Below are 26,575 nucleotides of genomic sequence, written 5' to 3'. Positions count from 1 at the left end.
CACACACACACACACGTTCTTCTTTCCATGATAAATCTGGAATAGATCGCCGGCTCTGAACTCTGCTGAACTCCTTAAAAGGGGAACGAATGTCAGTTCTTTTTTCTTTTAAGACATTTCTCTCGCTCTTTTCTTATCTCGATCTACTCCTGTATCACGGCCACGTGAGCGCACGGGCACACACACTTTGACACTAACAAGGACAAAAACACAAAAGACGGACCCACGTGTTACCGTATATCATGTTTACCTGGTCCGACGTGTGTGTGTGAATCGATCGGTCTATCTATCTATTGATCTATCTATCTGTCTATGTATCTATCCGTCTATCTTTTTATTCATCAACGCACTAGATAAACATGAGTGGCCCCTGAATACAAATAGAATACAAGTGCTGTTAATAATCTCTCTCTCTCTCTCCCTCTCTCTCTGCTTCAATTTGATTAAAAGACGAGAGGCAGGAAGGGAATCGTATGATGCACATCTAATAACTTCACCATCTGTCTTCGACGCTGGCCCGCCACCAACATTGTGTGTGTCAGCCGCTGCCTGAGAACCCAACTTACAATTAGGAAGAGAAAAAAACACCCCACTGCAAGTAAGGAAGAAAGAACAAAAAAAAAAAAGAGAGAAAGAGATGGTGTCGAAATAAAGATGAAAAGTTATCAGAGAGAGAGAGAGAGATAGAGGGGGGAAAGATAGAGAGAGGGGAAGACAGGGACAAGGAAAGATAGAGAGAGAGGGGAGAAGATAGATAGAGAGATAGAGAGGGGAAAGATAGAGAGAGGGGAAGAAAGGGAGAAGGAAAGATAGAGAGAGAGAGGGGGGAAGATAGAGAGAAGGAGAGAGAGAGAGAGAGAGAGAGAGAGAGAGAGAGAGAGGGAAAGATAGAGAGAGGGGAAGATAGAGAGAAGGAAAGACAGAGAGAGGGGAAGATAGAGAGAAGGAAAGATAGAGAGAGAGGGGAAGATAGAGAGGGGGGAAGATAGAGAGAGAGGGGAAGATAGAGAGAAGGAAAGATAGAGAGAGAGGGGAAGATAGAGAGAAGGAAAGATAGAGAGAGAGGGGAAGATAGAGAGGGGGGAAGATAGAGAGAGAGGGGAAGATAGAGAGAGGGAAAGATAGAGAGAGAGGGGAAGATAGAGAGAGGGGAAGAGAGAGAGGGGAAGATAGAGAGAGGGAAAGATAGAGAGAGAGAGGGGAAGAGAGAGAGGGGAAGATAGAGAGAGAGAGAGGGGAATATAGAGAGGGGAAGAGAGAAAGAGATAGTCAGAGAGCACCTGCAAGAAGTGATGAATGAGGCAATGGAAAAGGGCACATTTACTTATGGTACACACACACACACACACACACACACACACACACACACACACACACACATCTTAAAAAAATTTGGGTTGAAACAAATGCACCATGGGAACATTCCAGGTCCATGACCATCCGTGTGTGTGTGTGTGTGTGTTTTGTTTGTGTGTGTGTGTGCGCATGCACTGCAACACAGATCTCAAGGTGGCTGGAATAATGTTGTATGGGATGTGGAGAAGATCTACCTCACCGGCAGCTAGATCATCACACACACACACACACACACACACACACACACGCACACACACGCAGTCTAAACATCAGTACACAGTCTCAAAGCCTAAAGCATGGAAGACCCGAGGGGGAAAACAGGCTCATGGAAATAAAGGGAGGAAGAGGAGCTGCAGGAAAGGAGGGATCAGAGCGCTAGGTGAAACGCCGTTCTCTCGTCCGCTCTCATCTTTCTCTTCATCGGCGAGGACGACTCGAGATCGTGCAACGGTGCTGAGCGGAAACACGTCGGTCTCGGAAGAAGGAACGTTTAAAATAAATAAATAAATCATACAAACAAACGGTGAATTTCAGCACGCTTCAGATCCTCAGATTTCAACATATACATTCGAATAATAATAATAACAATAATAACAATAATAGTAATAAAACAATTAAACCCACTTGCTGTTCATTTTCTTCTTCTATGATGTGAATATTGACCGCACGGGATAAAATAAATGCGTATGTTTTGTGTCGTGTCGGCTAGCCGCAAAAAAACAAAACAAAACAAAACAAAACAACAACAACAAAAAAAAAAACCCAGGGGCTGCAGCAGCTCTCCTACAAGTGAAGTGTGCGAGGCTGCCAAATTTAGCTCATCAAGGAGACAAAAAGAAAGAGAGAGAGAGAGAGAGAGAGAGAGAGAGAGAGAGAGAGAGAGAGAGAGAGAGAGAGAGAGAGAAAAAAGTCCAACCTCTGGGAATAGATCCCAAAAGGAAGTAAATGATTCACATATGCCAAAGACAAAGCCTTTCGAACGTTGTTGATTTGAATCATTTAGGAAGCCTGTGTTTTTTCCCCCCTTCCTTATTCATCTTATATCCATATACCTTTATTTATTTTTACTCGTGGCCTCTCTTTTCCGAACGCTCTCTCGTTCGGCCGCGACCGGCAGCCATTTTAATCGCCGATACACTCGTCAGAAACTTTGCCAAACTTCTACGTATCTTTTTCTGGCTGTGTCTCCATGTCTTCACCCGATCGTCTGAATATTATTTACCGGGAACATTACGTGGGGTGAAATGCTAACGGTGCTTCGAAATGAAATGATATTTTACAATAATCGTGTAAATGTAATAAAATGTGTACGTCGGATGGAAATACACTCTTCGATTACACATACGACATACACACGCACGCACACAAATCCTCCACACAGCACAATCTGCCCGAACACCACATTTCCCCCTCTTGTGGTTCTTTCCGACCACATTTCTACACGCAAAGCCAACGACTCTGATCTTTCTGTCATCGTTTTAGCATTGTAAGTTGGAGAAGAGCCGCTCTGCTGCCAGCAACGACGTTCGAGCTAAGCACAAAATGCGGTTACGCGCCAATTGTAACGGAATACAAATATTAAACCGGCGTCGGGGAAGCCGTCAGAGTGTTTAACGGGACTAGGGGCTTGTACCGCGTCCGAGGCGGCGCTGCGCGTGTTCTCGGTCTTGCCTGCTGTGAAACACTGAACTATAAGAGCTTTGCGAAGCTTAAAACTTCCAAAAACGCCGCAGAACCGCTCGGCCTGAAACGCTCTCGCGAGGGCCGCGGGGCTTATACCGTCATTTTCAGAAAAGCCAGATTTGGCCGGAAATATATCCATATGTTCGAGAGTCACTTAAAGGGGACTCGGAACGGCTAGGACCAGAGAAAAGTCCAAATCTTTTGTGTGTGCGCGTTACGGAACACGTCGCTACCGTGCCGTTTTCCACACGTGATCCGACTGCCTAGCTCTTTAACACGTTGGTATCGTGATACCTTCTCGAGTCGACTTTTGTCTCACATGTCGCGTCTCTTTGTTTATTTGCCGTCTAGATAATTCCATTTTCTCTTCAGGCGACAAACGATTTCACTACATACTTCGAGCCGCCTCAGACTCCTATTAGGCACGCGAAAGCACTGGAGCCTAAATATGGCGTCACGAGTACAGGAAAAGAACGAGTGCAGAAAAGTTAGCGCTCTCAAAACATCACAGGGAAGGCCAATATCCTTCCATAAGACAACGCTGTGCTCAAAGTCCACGCTGGGGGAAAAAAAAGCCTTTTAAAAGCACGCGGAGAGAGCGACGAAGGCCGTGAAATAGAGAGAGAGAGAGAGAGATAAAGAGAGCGAGTTGTGTATTCACACGGCCTATTGTGTTCTCTAAATCAGCTTTATTTCACTCAGCGTGGAGTAATCGCCGGATCACACAAACGCTTCTTTAAAAACAAAGAAAAAAAAATAAATAATGACATTGTTAAGACTAATGAGGAGCCTCCGTTTCTCGCTTTTATTTATTTTTTTTAAATGAATCCTGTTTTTTTTTTTTTTATTCGGCCCCTGATTCAATTGTGGGGTCGTGTATAATAAACTGGCGAAAGCAAAAGCAAGAAGGAATAAAATAAATTTTAAAAAAAAAGGAAAAAGGAGAAACGAACTGCATAGGCGGTGTAATTAAGGGCTGCATTAGCACACAGCACATCGGGGATGAATCTGAACAGGTCTAAGAGGAGTCTGCAGTCGGGGGGGGGGGGGGGGGGGGGGGGCTTGTAGAAATCTCTGAAAGACGCACGCTGTCAAAAAAAAAAAAAAAAAATTAAAACTTTCCCCCAAACTATTTTTCAGCTTCTTGAACCCTCGAACCCGTGGCTGAGTCCAATTGTAATCTCAGAAATGGCATTAATCAAGCCGGGGCCTCGCACGATTCTGACAAACATTAAACACAGTAAGCAGGCAATTATGTATGCATGATTTAATCGGCAACTAATTAATATGCAAATGTATTCATATGTTAGTTACTAAATTAAAAATGCAAAGCAGCCCTTATGGTGAATCTGTGATTTCTGCACAAACATGGCGTTTGAAAATAATAAAAAAAAGAAATTAAATAAAAATAGGGAAAGAAAAAAAAAAAAAGAAAGGAAAAAAAAAATCACAACATTCAGACTTCTGCAGGTTTTTTCCCCTCGCTCTTCCAAATGGCAACCTGTTGAACGGGTATTTATTTATTTCATTTTCCAAACCAAACTGAGGACATGAAAACGTTCTGACGCACAGATTTTTAATTATGTAGCAGTACAAATGAAAATAGCAATAATACCACTCAAGGGTTACGGGCTTAGAAAAACAAGACGTGAAGGACGCGGCGTTAGCTTAGCTTAGTCTGGTGTAGCTTCTGGGCTAAATGACGCACGGACGCGCTCGATCAGATTCGTTTCAACTCTGGCTTTGTTTAGGAAGCGGTCGGCGTGCGGTTGGAGCTAAGAGCTAAAAGGGCTAAGGGGCTGCACTACCTGCTCGGCTGCTGTGAAGGATTGTGGGAGATGAATAGAGGGGTCAGGTAGGGAATAATAGACTCAGAAAACCCCTTCAAACGTACACACGGAGGGGAGCTGACACACACACACACACACACACGCACACACACAAAGAGGCAGAAGGAAGGCTACCTGGGTGGGCAATTGACCCCGAGTGTTTAATAGCTAAAAGACAAGTCTCTCTCTCTCTTTTCCTTCTTCCCCGTTTTTGTTTTCGTCTGTCTCTCTTTCTCGGATTAAGAAACGATTTCGTAATTCGTCCCGGTAAGGACGAAAGCCAAAACCCCTTTCCATCCCCTCTATTGCTCCCTCCATCCTTCATTCTCATCCTCTTTCTCTCTGCGTCCGGCCCCCTCGCTCGCTCTCTCTCCTCCTCTTTTGGCGTGAGGTGAACTTTCCCCACGGTGTTGGATGGCACTGCAGCCCCGAACGCTCCCCCTAAATCAGGGCTTCTTTCATGTGTGTGTGTGTGTGTGGGGGGATACGTTTCAGCGCGGCACAGGTCACACGTTTTTATTATTACTTAGAAGAACTGATAACGACATTCTTCTTTATTAATATCTAATATTCACATAGTTATAACCCCAAGCTTGGACAATGCAAACCATCGCCATGCCAATGAAATGTGGTGAAATCGAAATCGAACCCGATGACCGTCACGTCGTTCTTTGCCAACTTTTACATCCATCCTGCCATCTCTCTCTCTCTCTCTCTCTCTCTCTCTCTCTGCATCTCATTTCCCTCTTCGTTCTCTCTAGTTCTCGCTCTATATCTCTCAGCCAGCAGAGAAATGACCCCGACCAACGCACGCCCTCCTCTGCATCACAACCGGCTTTCACTCTCTCGCACCAGATTTACCTCTCAGCCACGGTTTGTGATGACAAGCACACATTTATTATAATATTCATAATAATAATAAGAAGAGGAAGGGTTGTTATTAATAATAATGCTTTTAAATAATAATTTGCTGTTTTCAAAAATGTATAATTGTTGATTATATTTACATCACCATCAACAACTACAATAAATAATTATATAATGTATATAATAATTATGTATATTTGTAATAACAATGTTATTATATTATACATATAATATAATAATATAAATATTAGAGTATGGTACGAGCAATAGTAATAATAATAATAATAATAATAATAATATTGGCAGGATTTTTAATAATTACTCTTACTCTTATTATTGTCTCCTTGCGAAAAGTAAAAAAAATTAAAAAGTTCATTAAAATGTTTCTTCGTCATTTACACGTACACTCTGAACTGTTATTAAAACTGCTACGGAGATATCTCTCCACATTTCCATTCATGTCGTGTCCTGAAATGAAGTGAGAATTCCTTCTCCATCTCTACGTCTACTGAAGTTCCGCTAGACCCGCTCTGATCATTCATGAACTTCGCATCTGGATAAAACATGCGCAATGCCTGTCTCCCAAAAATAAAAAGAAGGGGGGGGGGGGGAGAGAAAAAAAAAAACGGCGCTGAACATCCTGCACTAATTTTTCACACGGAATACCTTTCCCCGCCGACTCGTGTTATGAACGTGTTATACACACTGCGTTACCGTTTCCTGTCTGTACACGCTGCACTCTCACCACGTGTCGGTCTGCACTAAACTCGGACCGGGATCCTGACACACGCTGACTGGCTGTGGAACTGGAACAAGGTCTACATGTGCACCTGAGTGAGTGAACCGAATTCTTCTGGACATCCTCAGGAAATGAATACTGCAGTACTACACACACACACGTCCTACACACACACACACACACACAGAATAAATAAATAAATAAAACAAGCTTTTTATTACAGTTTTCTATTACACTTACTTCAATAATGCAAAGAGAAGGACTAAATCCCATAATATTCCCACAGAATGACTTTTCCAAACAGAAACACTGAACAGTTGTGTAACACGTAATGCTGCTGTCACAGACAGCATGAGGAATTCATCACTGCATGACTACAGTACTTTCTTGGTTTTTTGGGGGGGTTTTTTTTTTTTTTTTTTTTCTTTCTCTCCTTTGGCCAAAATATTCGGGACCGCTCTGTTATCTGCAGCTGCAGCCGAACAAAAATTCCCTTTGTAAAACGTGCGTGTAAACGAACGGGATGGCGCTAATTTGATTAGTGGGGCTCGCAACAAAATGGCTGCCGGTGCGTCGAGCGTGATGACGATGCTCGACGGCAAAGGAAGAAGGTGAAACAAAAAGAGTAAACTTACACACACACACACACACACAAAAATAACAGTGCGAGGAAACCTAACAGACGCTTTGAGAGGAGACGTTTTCGTTGTTATTGGTAATGTTTTAAGAGCTCTGGCTCGTTTATTTATTTCAGTTCACCTCGTCTCGATAGGTCTATATGATCGTCTTCACGCCGAGCGCTGGAACCAGTCTCTATGATACGTTACCTTTACAATCAATCGATCCATCCATCGAGATGAGTATAGAGAGGATTTATTATTGTGTTGTGATGCTATATATTTTATAGAATCACAGATTGTTCATGACCTTGTTGTTATGAATGTTTTTCTCCTAACAATATAGGTTTCTTTATATATAGATATATATATATAGAGAGAGAGAGAGAGACAGCTATATATGTGTGTATATATATATATATATATATATATATTATAGAATATAATTATATATATGTGTGTATGTATATATATATACACACACACACATTTGTATATATATATATATATATATATATATATATATATGTATTGATCATTTAAAGCACTGTTTACTCCACAATTCAAAATGTACAGAAATTTAACACACACACACACACACACACACACACACACTTCTAGCCCCTTTTCCCCTTTCCAAGCTGAAACACCGCTCACACTCTTTTTCTTCCTGATAATATATTCCACTTCTCTAGCATTTGAAGGGATTAGCATTTATTAGCGGCACTTGTCTCAGATATGATTGTGTGTTTGACAGTGAGGCAGAAAGTGCGTCGCTTTCGCTCTTTTCGGTGAAAACGCTAGCGCGAGAGATGCGAACGTCTCTCTCTCTCTCTCTTCCGCGCTCCTTTTTCTTCTGCAGACGTGTGGAGAGCAGACATTTTCCCGACCGGGAAAAATTTTGGTCTGATGCCAATGACCCGACATGCCCGCGGTCAGAGAACGTCTGCTCTCTCTCTGTCTTTCGCTCACACACACACACACATTAAAAACAATATACAATACCCTTCTGTGTATTCACCCTTTAGTTTTGCTTACGAGAGAAAAAAAAGATGAAATGCAAAGTATTTTTTCCTTCCGTACTCGTACTATTGACTTATTTCTTAAAGCATAAACACACTTATTATTCACCGTAATTTCATCTGTATGAAATGTTTCTTACTGCTGATGTCACACAGAGACCTTTATAAAGAGGTTTTTTTTTTTCTCTCTCCCCCAACGGCATGTCTGTATCTGCAGGGGAACGGACACACAGCTGTTTCTGTTCTTTCACTTTTTTTTATTTTCCCCTTTCTTTTTTTAAATTCGTTTAGGAAAGAGATGAAAAAATGTATGAAGTCATCTAATGGTACATTCTGCTTCAACTCACACGTACGTCTGGACTTTCAACACACGCACACACGCGCACACTTTTACTGTCTTTTCAGATAAATAATTTTCACACGTTTGTTTAAGCCCGGCATTTTTTTGTTCTCGCGGGTGCGCGACGTTCAGCGTAAACACACGACGTTAAAATGTTAATATCACTGTAATTACGTGTAATTTTGCATCAGCTTCATTCATAAAACTGTGGGATCAACAGTAATGTATCTATTTATTACTTTAAATCTGTGTAAAAGTGTTTCAAATGAATTTGATCGATTATTATTTATTAGGAATTAGTCAATGAATAAGATGACCCGAGATCAATGATTTAGCATTGCACTGGTCGGGGAGACACAAAGTCTCTAAGTTCTTGCCTGGGAAAATGAAACACACACACACACACACACACACACACACACACACACACACACACACACACACACACACCACCCATATATGATTCCCACTCTCTGGTTCCTAAGACAACGCTGACGGTGACAGCTGGTGGTGCGGCGGCCATTTTCTTTTTCCCCCCTCAAGTTTTGGGCCTTGGCCAACACCTCACTGCCACCCGCTCAAGAGCCTGTCAATCAGTCCCATCACCATGGAGACATATCTCTTGCTCTCTCTCCCTCTCTCTCTTTCTTTTCCTCCCCAATCTCTATGAGACCGCGCTGAAAATGGCGGGTCTCAGATTCACGCCGGTGTTTTGGGGGTCTAATGTTTATTCGCTGTCGGGGTTTTTTTTTTTCCCCCCTTCCATTACTTATGTCGCTCATGTTTCCCAGCATGCTCTACCTTTCTTGCCAGCCTGAGAGCGGTCTAGGAGGCCAGCTGGAGCGACCAGCAATTACGTTTACAATGTAGATGAGAAACAGACAGACAGTGAGAGAGGACTAGCGGTAGCTCTACTGTCTGGAAATGTCATTGAGGCGCATGAGCTCAGCGACACGGCAGTAAAGTGCCATTAGCTCTTATAAACCTCTACTAGCCTTTATTAAAACACTTTATTGAATTAAATACCTTTCGCTCCCTTCGAGACAAAAGAGGTTTTTCTGTTTTATGGACCAAGACCATGAAGAGGACAGCAGAATTAAACCAAAAGAAAAACTGTATAACCCTCGAAACAAAGTGTGTTATGTGGATGTCATCCGGTGAAATGACTCTAACGTCCTGATCTCATGCTACACGTTTACTTTTTCCACCTAGCGAGACGCATTTGAGTCGGGTTTCGGATAACGCAGGATACAGAATGCGGCCAAAGCACACGATCAAGAGTCCGAACTAATTTCCGCTCCCTAGCACAGGAATCTTTAGCGCTGTAGTGCTCCGGTGCTACCGGTTCAAGTAGAAATGCCAAGAATGAGAGAACCGCCTGCATTGTCTTAGGCATCCTGAAGGGGGCAGACCAGCTCAGGGAACAGGGATTACAGCACACACAAGAGAATAAGTCCCGACTGTGCCTTCTGCTAGACCTAACTTAATTTAATTAACGCTGTCGACTTTAAACAAACTCTGATATGCACTCGGAGGAGAGAGAACGAGGAGAGTCGGGTGAAAATAAAGCTCCTCAAGGACAAATTCGAGGGATGCTTTCAAATGAGTGAATCTATCTATCTATCTATCTATCTATCCATCCATCTATAATAATTCTCTCTCTCTATATATATATATATGTATATATATATATATGTGTGTGTGTGTATATATATATATATATATATATATATATATATATATATATATATAAATAAAACCCTATTCTGAGTTTGTAAAATTAGTGTACAGGGTAATCTCTATACAGCAAAATGCACTCTTGCAATACACATTCTTTCAACTTTCTTTCTAGCTTTTCATAAATACATAGCCATGAATTTATTTTATCACTTAAAAAAAGTGTGTGTTTGTGTGTGTGTGTGTATATATATATATATGTATGGAGAGAGAGAGAGAGAGAAAGAAAGAAAGGGGGGGGGCTGTCGGTAGTACGGCAAAAGATGACGGGAACAGCACTTCCTTTATCATGCCCATCAAACATAGCACAGAATGTCAACTCTTTCCTGGGCCTTTGCTGCCATAAACTTGACAAACACAAAATAAAACGAGGGAGAGAAATATAAGTGCGTCGACTAATATTCTTTTGATCGCCACATTATTCTGGCGACTGCATAATTGTCGAGTAGGTACATTAACTTCATAAATGGTTTGCAATTCTGTAGCGCAGCTTACTTATAAGATTTCACCTCTGAGAGTGAAATCAGAGGTCATGGTTTGATAAATGGTAAATTCTTAACTTTTCATGCCAAAAGTGAATTCTATCTGAGGGGAAAAAAGAAAAGAAAGACTATTTTTTTTTTTTTAATTAATTTTAACCGAGCTCCATTTTAAAAATCATATTACTTGCTTTAATATAAATTCTATCACACGATATCACATTAAAAATGTCTAGCGGAGGACGAACATTTTTTTTCAATACATATTAAAATGCAAAATACAAATTACAGAGGAACAACCAGCAATGACCATCTGCTCGACAAACACGGAAAGTGAAACAAAAACTGCTTCGATACCCACCCACCCCCCCCCCCCCCCCCCAAAAAAAAAAAAACAGAAGAGAAATCCGTTAAATAAGCACACACACAAACATCACAACAGCAGCATTGTCAAGCATATGAAAAGCACGCATAAATACGCACATCAGCGTGGTGTGTTCACACAAACAAAAGAAACACGCTGCCGCTTACGGAACTCGCTCGTGAGCAACGCACAGAGGAACGCCGGAGATCGGAGCCAGAATGTCAGAAAGCTCAGACGCCGTAACTGAGACTCGGACGTATCCTGTACGACCGCCTTCGTCTTATCGTGTGTGACTGAGTGGAAATATCGACGCAAATGTACCTGTCACTCATAAGCTCTCATCAGCGGTACACTGGCTGATGCGTTATGACACACAGACCTGAATGTGTAAAAATATCGTTTCGCTGCCAAACAGCAGGGATAAAAAGGCATGACTTACCGAGGACGGCAGGCCGGGCGGAACTTTGCGCACTTTCTTTGTCTGGACCTCTGAAAAAATCAGACGATTTATTTATTTATTTATTTCCCCCCCATGTGATGATGTCAGTAACACATTTCAGTTGAGAGCACTCCATTTTAACCATGAGACAGGTGATATGACAAGCCAGCTGCCGTCTTATACATGAGACACAAAAAGTAAACAGAATCCAAAACCTGCCTAAACAACCGAAATAAAGGTAACTAGGGGTTTTTTTTTTTGGTTTTTTTTTTGAAGGAAGATGAGGAGGAGGGGATGTGTGTGTGTGTTCATGAAAAGGTGAGACTTTCATGAGATATGAAAAGAAGTGCAAATTGCCTGGAGGGCATCGAGGCTCGAACCTGGGAGCATGATTTCTGAAGCACTAGCATATTTAGATACTTTAAAAAATCTAATTACGCTATGTGGAGAGTTTGACGGCAAACACCGGGACACTGAACACGGCACGACTGGTCGTCTGATTCGTTAAATCGAGGGATGCGTTCGTTTTAATTCAAAGTGACTGGAACAGTTAAGTTCGACGAATAATAATAATAATAATAATAATAATAATAATAATAATAATATTTCACACATTACCAATACAGACAGGTGACATTTTGTCTCTACTTAAAAGGAAGCATCTCTGCAAATCAATACAGAGTTTCTCTGACTGATCACCTTTATCCCAGGATGAAACATTTCTATCCGGATGGGTGTGGACTCTTCTAGGATGACTCCGCCCCTATCTACAGGGCACGAGGGCTTACTGAATGGTTTTGAATGGCGGGGTGATGAAAATGATGTCGATCACGTGCCACGGCTCTCACGGTTGCCAGATCTCGACTCGGCCGGACGTGTGCGAGAGGGTTTGGAGCGACGTGTTAGACCGCGCTCTCCGCTACCGTCGTCTTCTGGAAGAACGGTGTTCGTCGCTCCGGTACAGTTCCACAGGCGTGTAGAAACCGTGCCGTTAAAGCTGTCCCGAAGGCTCGTCGACGCCCAAGACTTTACTAAAACATTTTTACGCTGTGTTTTTCCTTTAATTCGTCACTCGTCTGTATGTAGTAGATCTCTTAATTAATTAATTAAATGAATTCATTATGGACAACTTTGCATTGTGCAGTTAATGTATTAGGTAGAGATATGTCAGGTGAAGATAATAATAATAATAATAATAATAATAATACTGATCACTATGATAATAATAATGGTGATAGTGATGACGATGATGATGATGGTAATGATGGTCATGAGGTATCATCAGGAAGCGATGTTAAGGCTAATAATTGTGGTGATGATAATAAGGACAGAGACTGTATGAAAGATGGCGTGATAAAGATGACAGAACAGTGGCGCTGGTGGTCATGATGATGATGATGATGATGATGATGATGATGATGAAGATGTTACCCATAGAGTCGCTGTGTAGAGGTCTTCGCCGTTGGTTGCTGCTGTAGTGCTGATAATACTGAGAGCCTGGTTTAGTGGGGGAAACCGTCCCGGGACTCACCATTCCCATCTCGCCTCCCATGATGCCCTGCTGCACCACAGGCACACCCGCACACACACACACACACACACACACACACACACGGGTAGCACTTTATTAATAGCAAGATTTTAATACAACCCTTAAAATGATTTACTCTTGTCTTACACCAACACACATAAAATATAAGACAAACCTTTACTGCCTGGACATAATCGTATTTAAAACTTTCAATATACGACTATTATTTGAATCGTTAATCATTTTAACGTATTTGACAATTACACCTAGGAGACTGTCTTCTGCATATTAAATATACTGCATATAAAAATCCAACAAAACGGTAGAAGTAGTCACACTATGATTGTAAGAGTAAAGCTTAAACGCGTTCAAAGTATGAAACTTTACAACGCAGATCCTTCTGTTAGGACTACACGGAGCTTAACAAATCGTACACCGTGAGGGACGCGCGAGTGTCTCACGGAGTCTCTGGGTTAAACAGAAAGCGATCGAAGTGGAAGCCTGCCTGAGAAGTGCACACGGGCTGAATGAGAAATGGTTATAGATGACAAATTGGGGTTATGACACACAGTAGAGTTTTAATTAGTCCCTTATTACAGCTCCATATTATTTATACATTCATCCTCGGTTAGCACTTCATCCCGGTCAGGGCTGCGGTGGATCCGGAGTCTGTCGCGGGAACACTGGAAGTGGTCGAGGAGAACAAAAGAAAACGCCAGGCAAGCACATACACTTTCGAAACTGGCGGCGATCTGAAGATACCAAACCACCTACCGGCATGCAGGTGCACGTTCTCGTGCAGGAGAACGTCCAAGACGTCACACGGAAAGTAACCCGTGGACCCTGGAGCCGTGACGCGCCAATGCTCCCTACTGTACCACCCGAATCCATATTATAACACGCGATCATTCTGTGCGATAATGTTACTTATGATCCGTTTCGTTACGCCTAAATTACGTGATTTACAACGATCAAAGTAAACGAGAAATTACGCCGCTGAACTCAGCGAAACGCACAGCAGATCATAATAAAGAGGAAAAATATATACACTGCACGTGTCTACCTGCTAAACAAAACAACAAAGTATATCTGGAACAATCTAGAACATAACTGATATGACATTTTCATTCGGATTGTGTACGTGTTCGTGTCTCGGATGCTGAGAAAGCACACACTTACCCCGAGCAAGCACATCCTCGCTTTAACCTCCCTGTTAGGGTACTTCTGTGTTTTTAACTCCTGCTCTACATGCTACAAACTCATTTTTCAACTCAGAAGTATATCAGTCCGTGCTAAACGGAAGTTCGGAACAGAGAGAAAGAGGAGAAGGTGTGTGTGAGTGAGAGTGTGTGATAACTCCCCCCTTACAAAAAGAAAAAAAGTTTGTAGAGTTAACTCGCCTGTTACCGGCCGTTAATTAGTAGAGTTGATCGAGGAGAGATAAGTGTTTGGTCTAATCTAAATTCCAATCACTGACTTAGACACAACAGACTTTAGTGATGCTCCGCTAGGCCACCATTCACATGCAAAACACCATTAAATGGGCCAATTAAGGGCCACAGGAGCTCCCAACCCCGCCCCCCATCTTTCACATGTTAAAACAAAAGAGGCCTTGTCTTAAATAAAGTCACTGGCCCCCTTCCCTCCCTCTAGGGTACGTAGTTAAGGAGCTTTTTTTAGTCCGGGTGAAGGGGGCTTTGGCTAAAACAAAAGAGTCTCGTCTCGACTCGGAGACACTTTTCTCAAGCCCGGCGACGTCGTCGTGGCAACTAGACGGGAAAATAAATAAATAACTGGAGGACGTGCAGAGCGCTCCCATGGTCAAAGTTGGGCATCTAGGGCATCAATTTCAACAATTCCGTGCCTGCTTATTTCAGACCTGGCACCGTTGTACCCAGCTGGCATCCAGGAGAAAATATTAACAAAGATAAATGAGGAACACCTGAAGCGGCATGAAGGATTAACACTCGGCGTTAATAACAGGGGAGCACAATGCCTACTTGGCCACCAAATGATGATTACAAAAAATGGAAAAGACATTAGCATAATTACAAAAGCGCAATAAACAGAAATGTAAACAGTGTGTTGGGATAAGAAGGAGAAATACAGACAGAGACAGAGCAACTCAACGCGTGTGTGCGTGTGTACGTATGTGTCTGTGTGTGTGTGTGTGTGTGATTGAGTGAGTGGGTAAATGAGCAGGTGAACGTGTGAGTGTGTGAGTTTGTGTAGTTTGGTCCCCAGAAAACTATTGCACCATATTTCCAAAAACTTGTCCTCCTGATCATTGCTGACTGCTCAAACACAAGGCTCGTCGCAGAAGCACAAAGCAAAAACAGACTCAACGTGTTAAACTGTGAGCAGGGAGTTTCAGACCCTCATAGATTCAGTCTTAACCTCCTTCATGTTCTCTACATTTTTGCACTATTATACTCGAAACCTCAGCGACGCTTTCCTTCTGGAACCTTGATGGCAACATGACTTATGAATGAGTGTTGTGTGAGTGTGTGCCACAGCAAAGGCTTTCTCTCTGTAGGGAACCGAGTCCCGAAGGGAAGGACTCGGGAACACCCGAACCCACACAGCACACGCATGCACACCCTCGCATGCTTTCCTTTAAACTTTCGCTAAGCCACTTCAAGATGAGAGCAGCGTGCCACGCTGCAGTTCACTCCCTGTCCAAAACAGTGATCAAACTGCTGCTTAATGACCACAGACAGCTCCCCCCACCACACACACACACACACACACACACACACACACACACACACACACACAGAGCATCTGAACAGAACTTCACTGATTCAATGCACATTTTCATATGAAGATGCAATGGATGAAAAAGAAACCCAAATTAAATCTTTTTAAAAGTATGTTACATAGAAAAGCTAATGTGTGTCCTTTGGGGAAAACATCAGACAGAAAGCTTTCCACATAACATGCACGTACTTGTACAAGTACACGTACACACACACACACACTGTGATGAGTAATGAGGAAACAAGTCCTGGCGCTCAAAGCAGTGAGAGACACTTCCTGAGGTGCAGAGGTCAGAAGGCTGCTAAGGAGGACTGTAATAATGTAGCAGAATGTATGTGTGTGTGTGTGTGTGTGTGTGTGTGTGTCTTTTTGCCAAATGATTTATAATTACATACATATTTAGCACTTTGTGAGGCTCAAAAAAGACCAAATGTTTCACAATGATAGGAGAGAGTCAAATGTCTTCACATTGATAAAAGAGCGTCAAATGTCCTCACAATGATAGGATAGCGTCAAATGTCCTCACAATGACAGGATTGTGTCAAATGTCCTCACAATGAAAGGATACTGTCAAATGTCCTCACAATGATAGGATTGTGTCAAATGTCCTCACAATGATAGGATAGTGTCAAATGTCCTCACAATGACAGGATTGTGTCAAATGTCCTCACAATGAAAGGATACTGTCAAATGTCCTCACAATGATAGGATAGCATCAAATGTCCTCACAATGATAGGATAGTGTCAAATGTCCTCACAATGACAAGATATTGTCAAATGTCCTCACAATGACAAGATATTGTCAAATGTCCTCACAATGACAAGATATTGTCAAATGTCCTCACAATGATAGGATAGCGTCAAATGTCCTCACAATGATAGGATAGCGTCAAATGTCCTCACAATGATAGGATAGCGTCAAATGTCCTCACAATGAAAGGATAGCGTCAAATCTCCTCACAATGACAAGATATTGTCAAATGTCCTCACAATGATAGAATAGAGTCTAATATCCTCACAATGACAAGATATTGTCAAATGTCCTCACAATGACAAGATATTGTCAAATCTCCTCACAATGACAAGATATTGTCAAATGTCCTCACAATGATAGAATAGAGTCTAATATCCTCACAATGACAAGATATTGTCAAATGTCCTCACAATGACAAGATATTGTCAAATGTCCTCACAATGACAAGATATTGTCAAATGTCCTCACAATGATAGGATAGCGTCAAATGTCCTCACAATGATAGGATAGCGTCAAATGTCCTCACAATGATAGGATAGCGTCAAATGTCCTCACAATGAAAGGATAGCGTCAAATCTCCTCACAATGACAAGATATTGTCAAATGTCCTCACAATGATAGAATAGAGTCTAATATCCTCACAATGATAAGATAGCGTCAAATGTCCTCACAATCATAGGATAGTGTCAAATGTCCTCACAATGACAGGATAGCCAAAATATTTTTTTATGGTTACAAAGATTATGTCAATAGACGTTTATCACAAGGATAAGAACAAAATCTGTCTGTGTGTCTGAGGTTGGGGGCATCTTAGGTGAACTTAGAAAGTATTCCATATAAATTAGTTAATTGATTTAACAGGACATACACACCTTACCATGCCGTGATGAAACAGAATGAAAGAGCATGCAGGGTGAAAACACAATAAACAATAAAGAAAACAAACTTCATTTTAAAAAAGCTACAAAGAAACGGGCCGATCAGCGTGTTTATAATCAACGAGCCAGTGTTTACTTACAGCGTCAGGAAATGAAATGAAGAAAATGAAATGAAGAAATAAAAACTTTTGCTGTTGATGTTCCTCATACCGGAATCCTCAGCAGCTCGTTACCCATAGCATCTATGAAATGTCACGTTTTTACTAACACACTCGAACAGGTTATTTATGTTAGTGACCTCCAACGACTAGCTAACAGCTACCATAACATGGCATTAGTTTAAAAGAATTTGTTAAAAGTAAATGAAGCAGGTGGGGTTTGTTATGTCTAGACACATTTTTCCGAGAGAGTTCTACAGATTTCCAAACAGAACCGCAGTCTACTGCGTCTGCCGAGCACCGAGGGGTGGCACACAAAGAAAGTCTACAGCCTTTAAGGGTGCGATAGTCAAATTTTCTTTTCTTTCTCACGTCTACACGTGACCTGGAATTGATACAGGACATGATAAAAAAAAAAAATACAGCCATGACTTCGGCACAAGTGTACAAGACGGCCGAGAAAACCCATTCGGAAACCTGAATTCTTGTCCTGACTGCTTGCATCGGTTCGACACTCTACTACAGGCTACCGTAGATGGGCGAGTAGGGGGGCGGTGGTTGGGGTTTGGTCAGGGGGGTAGGCCCGAGGAGTAAAAAAAACAAACAAAATAAAATAAAATAAATAATTCAAACATAAATCCAAACTACATAACTGTTAGAGACCTAATCATGATCAAAATAAACCACAAATCTTCACTAATGGACCTTGAGATTTTGTGCTGTTTTGTATTTAAATAATAGATAATATACAGGCAAACTGAGAGATGCCTCATAATCAAATCTGAAACAAATACACAGCAGAACATACAAGCACAGAACATTGATCGATTATTATTATTATTATTATTATTATTATTATTATTATTATTATTGTCTATCATAATTCACATAAGAACTGATCTAATTATTGTGTACGGGAACTAAATACATTCAAGCTATACATATTTGTGTATGTGTGTGTGTGTGTGTGTTCTGTTGTATGCTTGCTCAAATATTGAACTGTATGATGCAGCTGTTGTGTGTCACTCGTGTGTGTGTGTGTGTGTGTGTGTGTGTGTGTGTGTGTGTGTGTGGGTTGGGTGTGATATGTAAACTTTTCTAAATTGCCAGTGGTGTTGATTAAAAACAAAACAAAAAACAAAAAAACAGTTCTACCCTGCCCCCAAACTCTTATCACACAAACACACACACACACACACACACACAGAAACTACATCTTGATGACAAATAAAAAACAGCAAGCTTTGATGCTGATGACTCTGCCGCTAGAAGAAAGGCGAAAAGAGAAAGACAGAAATACAAACAATGCATTCATGTGTGTGAACCAGGCGGTGTGTGTGTGTGTGTGCGTGTGTGTGTGTGCGTGTGTGTGAGTGAAGGTGTCAGGCTCACTAAAGCAGATTCTTGACAGATCGGACCTGCTCTTTATCCACTAGCAGCTGCTGCGGCACGCTAACCGCTAATGTGCCGTTTGATCTGAACACATCTGAACGGGAAAAACCCGGCCTCGTTTTATCCGCCGTCTCTCCGTCTCCTTCTCTCGCTCCCTCTCTACAGCATGGTTTTAATGACCTCTCCACTCCAGATCCTGACCAGCCTGCACTCAAACTCCCATTTTATGTTCTCCCCCCCCCAGTAGCAAACCACCTCAACGTCACAATACGATCACACCCAAACTACTGTACGGAGTCGCGTATCATGCCTCCAACACCACACTACTGCGCTGAATCGTCTTATGGATTGGTATTTAGCTACGCTCTCGGACAAAATGACTTCGCGACTGCAAACGAAACATGGACAAAGGCTGATAAGCCTAGAGAACCAGGAGCGAAACAATCAATATAAATATAACGCACATGCACCGGGACGCTTGATAATAAAATAAAATAACCTGTCTATTTGCAATGGCAGATGTGTCTAAATTATTACAGGCAGTCTCTAGGGAGGCCATACTGTAGATCTAAAAAAAAGGAGGGGGGGAAAAACAGCTGTTGCACATGCACACTGCCGTCATATTACACACATGTTCCCGATGAGAGAGAGAGAGAGAGAGAGAGAGAGAGAGGGAGAGAGGGGGGGGGGACAGAGAGAAAGGGAGAGAGAGAGAGAGAGAGAGAGAGGGAGAGAGGGAGAGAGAGAGGGGGGGGGCAGAGAGAAAGGGAGAGAGAGAGAGAGAGAGAAAGGGAGAGAGAGAGAAAGGGAGAGAGAGGGAGAGAGAGAGAAAGAGAGGGAGAGAGTGAAAGAGAGAGGGAGAGAGCGAGAGAGAGAGCAAGAGAGAGAGAAAGGGAGAGAGAGAGAGATAGAGAGAAAGAGGGAGAGAGTGAAAGAGAGAGGGAGAGAGCGAGAGAGAGGGAGAGAGAGAGAGAGAGAAAGAGAAAGAGAGTGAGAGAGAGAGAGAGTGAGAGAGAGAGAGCAGCTGCTACACGGTGTCTATGTTGGAAGTAAATGACTAGAAGTTTCACGTTACTACTGGCACTCAGATCCTTTACAGCTTCAGGCTGAAGATGCTGAGAAGGTCGAAAGTCAAATGATATAATCACTTGAGAGACATTAAACAGAAAGAAAGCCGTGTTTTCGCGGTCGACGGCTCTGAAGGTTTCCCGAAATGCGAGTCGACTAATCTGTCTGGGAAAAGAAGCCCGGGTTCTTCGGGCTGACTCGGGGCCACGTCCGACTCACACAGACAGGCCTACTCGTCAACCAGCCACAACCTGCCTCACCACAGCAGCTCTGTCAGCCGCAGGTTTAGATTAACGTGCTGCTCCTCACGCGCCATCGTTTCTATAGAAACAGCTCGATCGTATGCACCTGTATGGCGGACGTGTCATGTGACCTACTGTAAACCGAACGATTTACCGTTTTTAAAAAGCTGATCCTGTGACGTTTTCTGTGAGGAGACCCTTCGGGAAGGAGTCTCGGCGTCAGAGCTGTAAAGTCTTCTAGACTGAGGGCTTTGCATTTTGTGGTTTCCCAGAAACAGCACAAGAGCGCATTTTTTATGCTGTTTAAAAAAAAAAAAAAAAAAAAAAAAGGGAAAAAGAGGCTTCTGAGTGGCGCAGCAGAAAAGCATTCACCCTGTCATCGGGAGTTTGCGAGATCCGAATGATTCCACACCCGTACGTGACCGGGAGTCAAGGGAGCAGAACTGGCCATGCTCTCTGGGTGTGAGGGACGGCATACTCACTCTCTCCCCTATCGATCACAGAGACGCTAGCTAATCGTGAGCATCTGTGAGCTCGTGTATGTGGAAAAGGGCAGAGAGCATTTTACTCCGAGTGTGTGACGCTGCCCTGCAGGACCAGCAGTTTGAAAAGATGTGATCGGGGTTGGGTTCACGTGTCTCGAGGGAAGCACGTGTTCGCCCTCACCCTACCTGGTTAGTAGCTGTTGCATGACAGGCGAGAGAGAGGGGGTGGGGATTTGGCCGAGACCAGATTTGGTAGGAAATGAGGAAAAAAGAAAAGAAAAACGAGGCTTTTGAGGGAGCGACTGCTAATCGCTCTTGACGGTTGCTGTAATGTAAATGATAACAGAAACGAACTTGTTTTGCAGACGTTCCACAACAATCGACCGTACCGTCCGACGTTAAATTTCTGCTACTTATTATTATTATTATTATCTATCCATCCATCCATCCATTTACTATACTGCTTATCCTACACAGGTTTGCGGGTAGCCTGGAGCCTATCCCGCCTGGATGGAGTGCCAACCCATCACAGGGCACAATCACACACACACACCTATTCACACACTACGGGAAATTTTAGAGATGCCAATCAGTCTACATCGCATGTCTTTGGACTGCGGGAGGAAACTGGAACCCTGAGAGGAAACTCCAAAGCACGGGGAGAGAACATGCAAACTCCACCCACACAGGGCGGAGGCGGGACTCAAACCCCCAACCCTGGAGGTGTGAGGTGAACCTGCTAACCACTAAGCCACCATTATTAGTATTACCATTATTATTATTATTATCTGCGCATTCGCTTATGAGCACTTCACCAATCGCAAGTACCAATATGAAAGAAACTATAGCAGCAAATCCTGTACACTGACTCAAACTGAAACCTTGAAACTCAAACCGCACACGAAACTAAACTCCGTCTAGATATTCTATAAAACATCATTTACTACGTCTCTGGGATGAACCTGAACCCTGACTGCACACCAGGCCTCCTCGCCCAACATCAGCGCCCGACCTCACTAACGCTCCTGTAGCTGAACGATCCCAGATCCCCACGACCTGGCTCCAACATCTAGCGGAAAGCCTTCCCAGAAGAGTGGAGGTCATCACAGCCGTAAAGGGAGGGACTCAACCCACAGTGATCCCATCCTTAGTATTTATTCTGGGTGCGGTATTCTCTACCTCGAGCTTCGCCACCTCTGCCTGTGACAGGTCACTCCATTTCTGTCTCAAAATACGTCGGGGAGTGTAATCATCCTAATGATATATATATATATATATATATATATGTATGTGTGCATCAACTGCCTACACGCACACACAAACAATTAATATCCAAACGTATCACAACACCCTAACGTGCTAATTATCATATGCACATAGCTTCAGCCTGAACGACACCTGAACACACCGAGTGCTGCTGCATCACACACCTGCCCACACGCTCCGACGGCGATGATCAAACGCGCTCCGGTATAAAACAGACAGAATCATTTACACCGCTGTCGCAAATTTACCTCCTTTCACACCGCGCTCATGCAGGATGCCGATGTATGCGGCACTTTTTCTAAAACTCATCAGAGGAAGTGTGTGTGTGTGTGTGTGTGTGTGTTTATCTACCCTTTAATTGACTATGTTTCAGGGTTTTTTTTTTGTGTGTGTTAGTTTATTTATTTATTCTTTTTTTTTTTTTTTTTAGAAAATAAGAACACTGATATGTTGGTTCTCCTGTCGTGATCCCGATCGGCAATTAAATAAAGTGTGGAAGAATGTGCATGTGTGTGTGTGTGTGCGTGTTTGTGTGTGTGAGAGAGCGTGTGTGTGTGTGTGTGTGTAAGGGGAGAGCATGTGAGAGGCTGTCTGAGAGCCCTCACGTTGATTTGTGGCTCTCATCACCTTGTGGAACGTTAGCGAAGGAAGAGGAGCTGGATGAGAAGAAGCGACAGGTGAAAAAAGAGAACGGTAGCTTTTAGGCGCATCACACACGCGCGCACACACACACACACACACACACACACACACGATGACACAGGCCTTTCTAAAATGAAGCCCTTAACAAGGGGCAATTAACACGTTAACATGCAACAGGGAGACGAAAACTCTGAAAGACAAGCAGCCAAATGGAGGAGAGGAGTGATAAGCGTCTCGTAGCAAATCACCACCCGTGTAAGAAGGGAAGGAAGAAGAAGAAAAAAAAAAAAAAAAACTCCCCCGAAAGAAAAGGAAGACAGGAAAGAGGGAGAAAAAAAAAAAAGTGTGAATTGCCTCTTTTTCACAGCCAAAAATAACCCGGTAAACATCTCGAGTGGAACTGCTGTAACACAAACACTAAATATGAAGTAAAGTCTCAAACGCTGTCAAATCGCCTGGTTAACACAAGCGAGCGTTTTGGGAATGAAACCAAAGCAGACGATTTGACGGCTTTATTCGTAACGTTTCGCGTCGCTAAAGCGGCTAAGTCAGTGTGTGTATATTCACACACGCCGAAACTGTCTCGATATCGTGTCGTGTACGAGGCGTACGTTGAGAAACGAAGCCGAATCTGCTTTTAATCTTAAATGCTGTTAACAGCTTGCTCATTACCCCATGACCTTGAAACCCAATGTAAGAGAATATGTTCAGATTTGTCGTGCTGAGTGTGTGTGTGTGTGTGTGTGTGTGTGTGTGTGTACAGTGTAGTTCCTGTACAGAGATGCAAGAGGATGTGTTTCGTTTTCATTTCTGACTGGCCTAAACAGTCAATGAGCACACAATGCCTTAGAGGTGTGTGTGTGTGTGTGTGTGTGTGTGTGTGTGTGTGTGTGTGTGTGTGTGTGTGTGTTTAGTTCATAACAGGAATCAGTATTAACAATATTGTATAACATCACAAACGACAAGCTCCAAGCAAAAATGCCTTTACATCAGCAACAACAACAACAACAACATATTTATCACGACCCAATCAAGTAACAGTGTTACGGCGCTGTGAAAAAGTATTCGCTGATTTGTTGTGTATCTCGTACTAAATAGTTTTAGATCTTCAAACGAAATACAACGTGAAACAACGGCAACCTGACTTACACACACAATGCAGTTTCTTCTTTCATTGAAGCAAAAAAAAAAAAAAGAGAAGCTATCCAACACCTATCACCCATGTGAAAAAGTAATTGCCCCCTTAAATTTAAAATCTGGTTCTGCCACCTTTAGCAGCAACAACCGCGACCAAACACTTCCGGTCACTGGAGATCAGTCTTTCACGGCGCTGTGGTGGAATTCTGGTCCACTTTTCTCTGCAGAACTGCTTTAGTTCGGTCACACTGGAGGGTTTTTCGAGCATGAACTGCTCATTTGAGGTCCTGCCACAGCATCTCAATGGGTTCAAGTCAGGACTTTGACTAGGCCATGCCAAAACTTTAATTTAGCCTTTTTTTTTTTTTTGAGCAATTCAGAGGTGGATTTACTCCTATGCTTTGGATCGTTGTCTTGCTGCATAACCCAGTTGCGCTTGGGTTTCAACTTACGGACTGAAGACGGGACATTCTCCTGAAGCGTTAAAGCATCCCCACACCATCACACTTCCACCACCATGCTTGACTGTAGGTATGATGTTCTTTTTGTGGAATGCAGTGCTTGGTTTCACCCAAATATTTGCAGTCTTTACTAAATGATATTCCTTAGTATAAATCCAATAGGTGTTGCTTGAACAGTAGAGACAATAACCAATACTCGCCTGGACTGAGAATATTAGATGTTCCGTATTAAGAGACAGCACTATAATCAGCATTATTCCATATAAACAGGATCTCCAGGTGCATTTAAATTCCACACAAGAGTATCTCAAACTGATCGAAACAGATTTGTCTGTTTTCAGATCAGACTTGCGAACACATTTAGTATTAGGACCGAATTTAGAGCTTGCGACTTAAATTCAAAACTTTCCTGCAATATTCACGCGGGAAATCGTCCTTGTGTTCAAAGGCTGGTTATAAATCGATTTTCTGGGTTCAAATCACCTTTTGTGTAGACCTTGCCTCCGAGGTTGCCAGATCTTCCATGAGTATATGTGTCTGAGACAGGGTTTCTCAATAGTGTCCAGACCACTTAACTTAAAACAGAAAATGCTGATTTTTTCCCCTGTCAACTACAATGTCATATAATTTCAAACTTTTTTTTTTTTTTAAATGGCGCTATATGGAGGGAAATGCGGCAAACGTAATGAGCATCTAACCGAAGTAGTGTGATATATCGATCATAGCTTAGTCATGATTACATTAACCAGCGCAGACTCGATTTGATTTAACAATGTGGCTCCCAGCATTTTACATGTTATTCAACAGCTTATAAAACAGCACTTCATCCAGCACATACTCTTATTATTACTATTATTATATTTTTTTATATCAGCACACAACTTTCTGTTGCCACTATGGAGATAATGAAACAAGGTGATGGGGTCGTAACGCGTACGCATTTTGAGTTTTCCTCAATCTGATGTGCTCTCCTGCAAATAAAAGCGTGCCCACAGTTTGAAGCGTTCGCGACACTTACAGCGCGCTTTAAGTACGTGTCACCCGTAATTTCCTCCATAAGACTTCGGTCCTCGACATGAGCAACGCCTCCTTAGTTACATCTAATGCCTGAATACCGGACGTGCGCGATTTCAGAACGAGCTCCTCGCCACGAGCACGTACGCACTACGTGATGAAAACGAATGGGTTCCTGCCAGCGCGTCCTGGTCTGAACACTACAGGAGCGCGGTAATATCGGCGCTGACTATCCTTCTACATCTTTCTGGGATTTCTACAGCTGCAGATTTGAAAAGGAAAAGAAAAAAAAAAAGGGAGAAAGGGAACGTTATTACGCAGTTTGGACATTTGAGAGATTTCGCTAGATCCCAAATCCCTGCAAAAGGCCAAATCTTGAGCTTTAGCAGGTGCATGAGGGACACTTTCATTATTCAATGCGCCGCTGAAATAATGCAGCTCTTGCTCAAACCTCCGCTGAAGCGAACGCTGTAAATCAAACACGGGTTATACTGGAGCAATAAAAGACAACTTTTGTGACAGCGAATTATATTAATTTTGGCAAGAGGGAAAAATATGATTTCGGACAGTGTGTTTTTTTTTTTTTTCGAGTGGGAGCACGACCAAGACTTAAATAAGCAATAAAGTGCGGATAAGAAAGTTTTACAAAAGCTTTAAGGGTAGGACGTGTGCTCACTCTCTCTCTCTCTCTCTCTCTCGCATGCTCTTTCTTTGATGGCTCTGTCTTGTCAGCTGTCAAAAAAAAAAAAGATTGATTTCAATACCAGCTAATTTTTCATCAGTGACAAGACCCCAACTTTATCGTTTTTCTAGACACCCGAGACAGCAGTGTCTTCAACGACAGCAGGATGTTCGGTACCGGAGAAACGTGGCGTTTCACGGGAAGCCTGAGATATTCGCGACGGCAACATTTACAATGAACGGATGTTACTCGTCCGCGCGTCCGTACTCGGCGACCGCTTCGAGTGAGACGGTGTGTAGATACGTTTCTTCCCGACCGCTAGGACGGCGACGGGCGAGACGCTACGGTACGCTGACGTCGACGCGGTTATCTCCGGCGCTTTTCGGAAACGTGAAGCCACTTGAAAATGAATAAGGCGGAGATATGGGACACCTTTTAGTGATCCTGTAAGGAAGCAGTGAAAAGCAGCACAGTGCAGGAATTCAGCACAGAAAAATCAGGAACAGAAGCAGAAAGTCAAGAGCAATTTTTTTTTCGGAGAATGAAAAGGGACTCGTACCTGATGGCACCCGTGTAGGTTCGAGTCACGACAGTACGAGTACGATGCTCTTTCTGTTTTACCTGTTTAGAGAG

The 26,575-nt window shown here is 42.7% G+C and overlaps 1 protein-coding gene and 1 long non-coding RNA gene across 15 annotated transcripts in view; one reads left to right on the top strand and one right to left on the bottom strand.

Moving 5' to 3' along the window:
- Positions 1 to 1,543, top strand: part of LOC108279185 (uncharacterized) — a 2,255-nt gene extending 712 nt beyond the window's left edge. Inside the window, exons 2-3 of the long non-coding RNA XR_001815471.3 lie at positions 451 to 598; positions 1,502 to 1,543. This is a non-coding gene — a long non-coding RNA (uncharacterized LOC108279185). The remainder of the gene's footprint in view (positions 1 to 450; positions 599 to 1,501) is intronic.
- Positions 1 to 26,575, bottom strand: part of LOC108279184 (transcription factor 4) — a 165,784-nt gene that overhangs the window by 53,095 nt on the left and 86,114 nt on the right. For 9 of the 14 annotated variants that reach the window (XM_047161788.2, XM_047161793.2, XM_047161797.2 and 6 more), the window contains 3 exons: positions 26,502 to 26,563; positions 12,904 to 13,033; positions 11,473 to 11,522 (listed from right to left, as the gene is read on the bottom strand). In XM_047161788.2, the coding sequence (XP_047017744.2) occupies positions 11,473 to 11,522; positions 12,904 to 13,033; positions 26,502 to 26,563 (242 nt within the window). The remainder of the gene's footprint in view (positions 1 to 11,472; positions 11,523 to 12,903; positions 13,034 to 26,501; positions 26,564 to 26,575) is intronic. The other 5 variants (XM_047161789.2, XM_017493224.3, XM_053687626.1 and 2 more) reach the window with 1 other exon arrangement.

The sequence above is a fragment of the Ictalurus punctatus genome, chromosome 18 (assembly GCF_001660625.3).
Source record: "Ictalurus punctatus breed USDA103 chromosome 18, Coco_2.0, whole genome shotgun sequence".
In the NCBI taxonomy this organism is placed as follows: Eukaryota; Metazoa; Chordata; class Actinopteri; order Siluriformes; family Ictaluridae; genus Ictalurus; species Ictalurus punctatus.
Note: the sequence above shows the minus strand (reverse complement) of the source record. Positions and strands in the feature narration are given on the sequence as shown.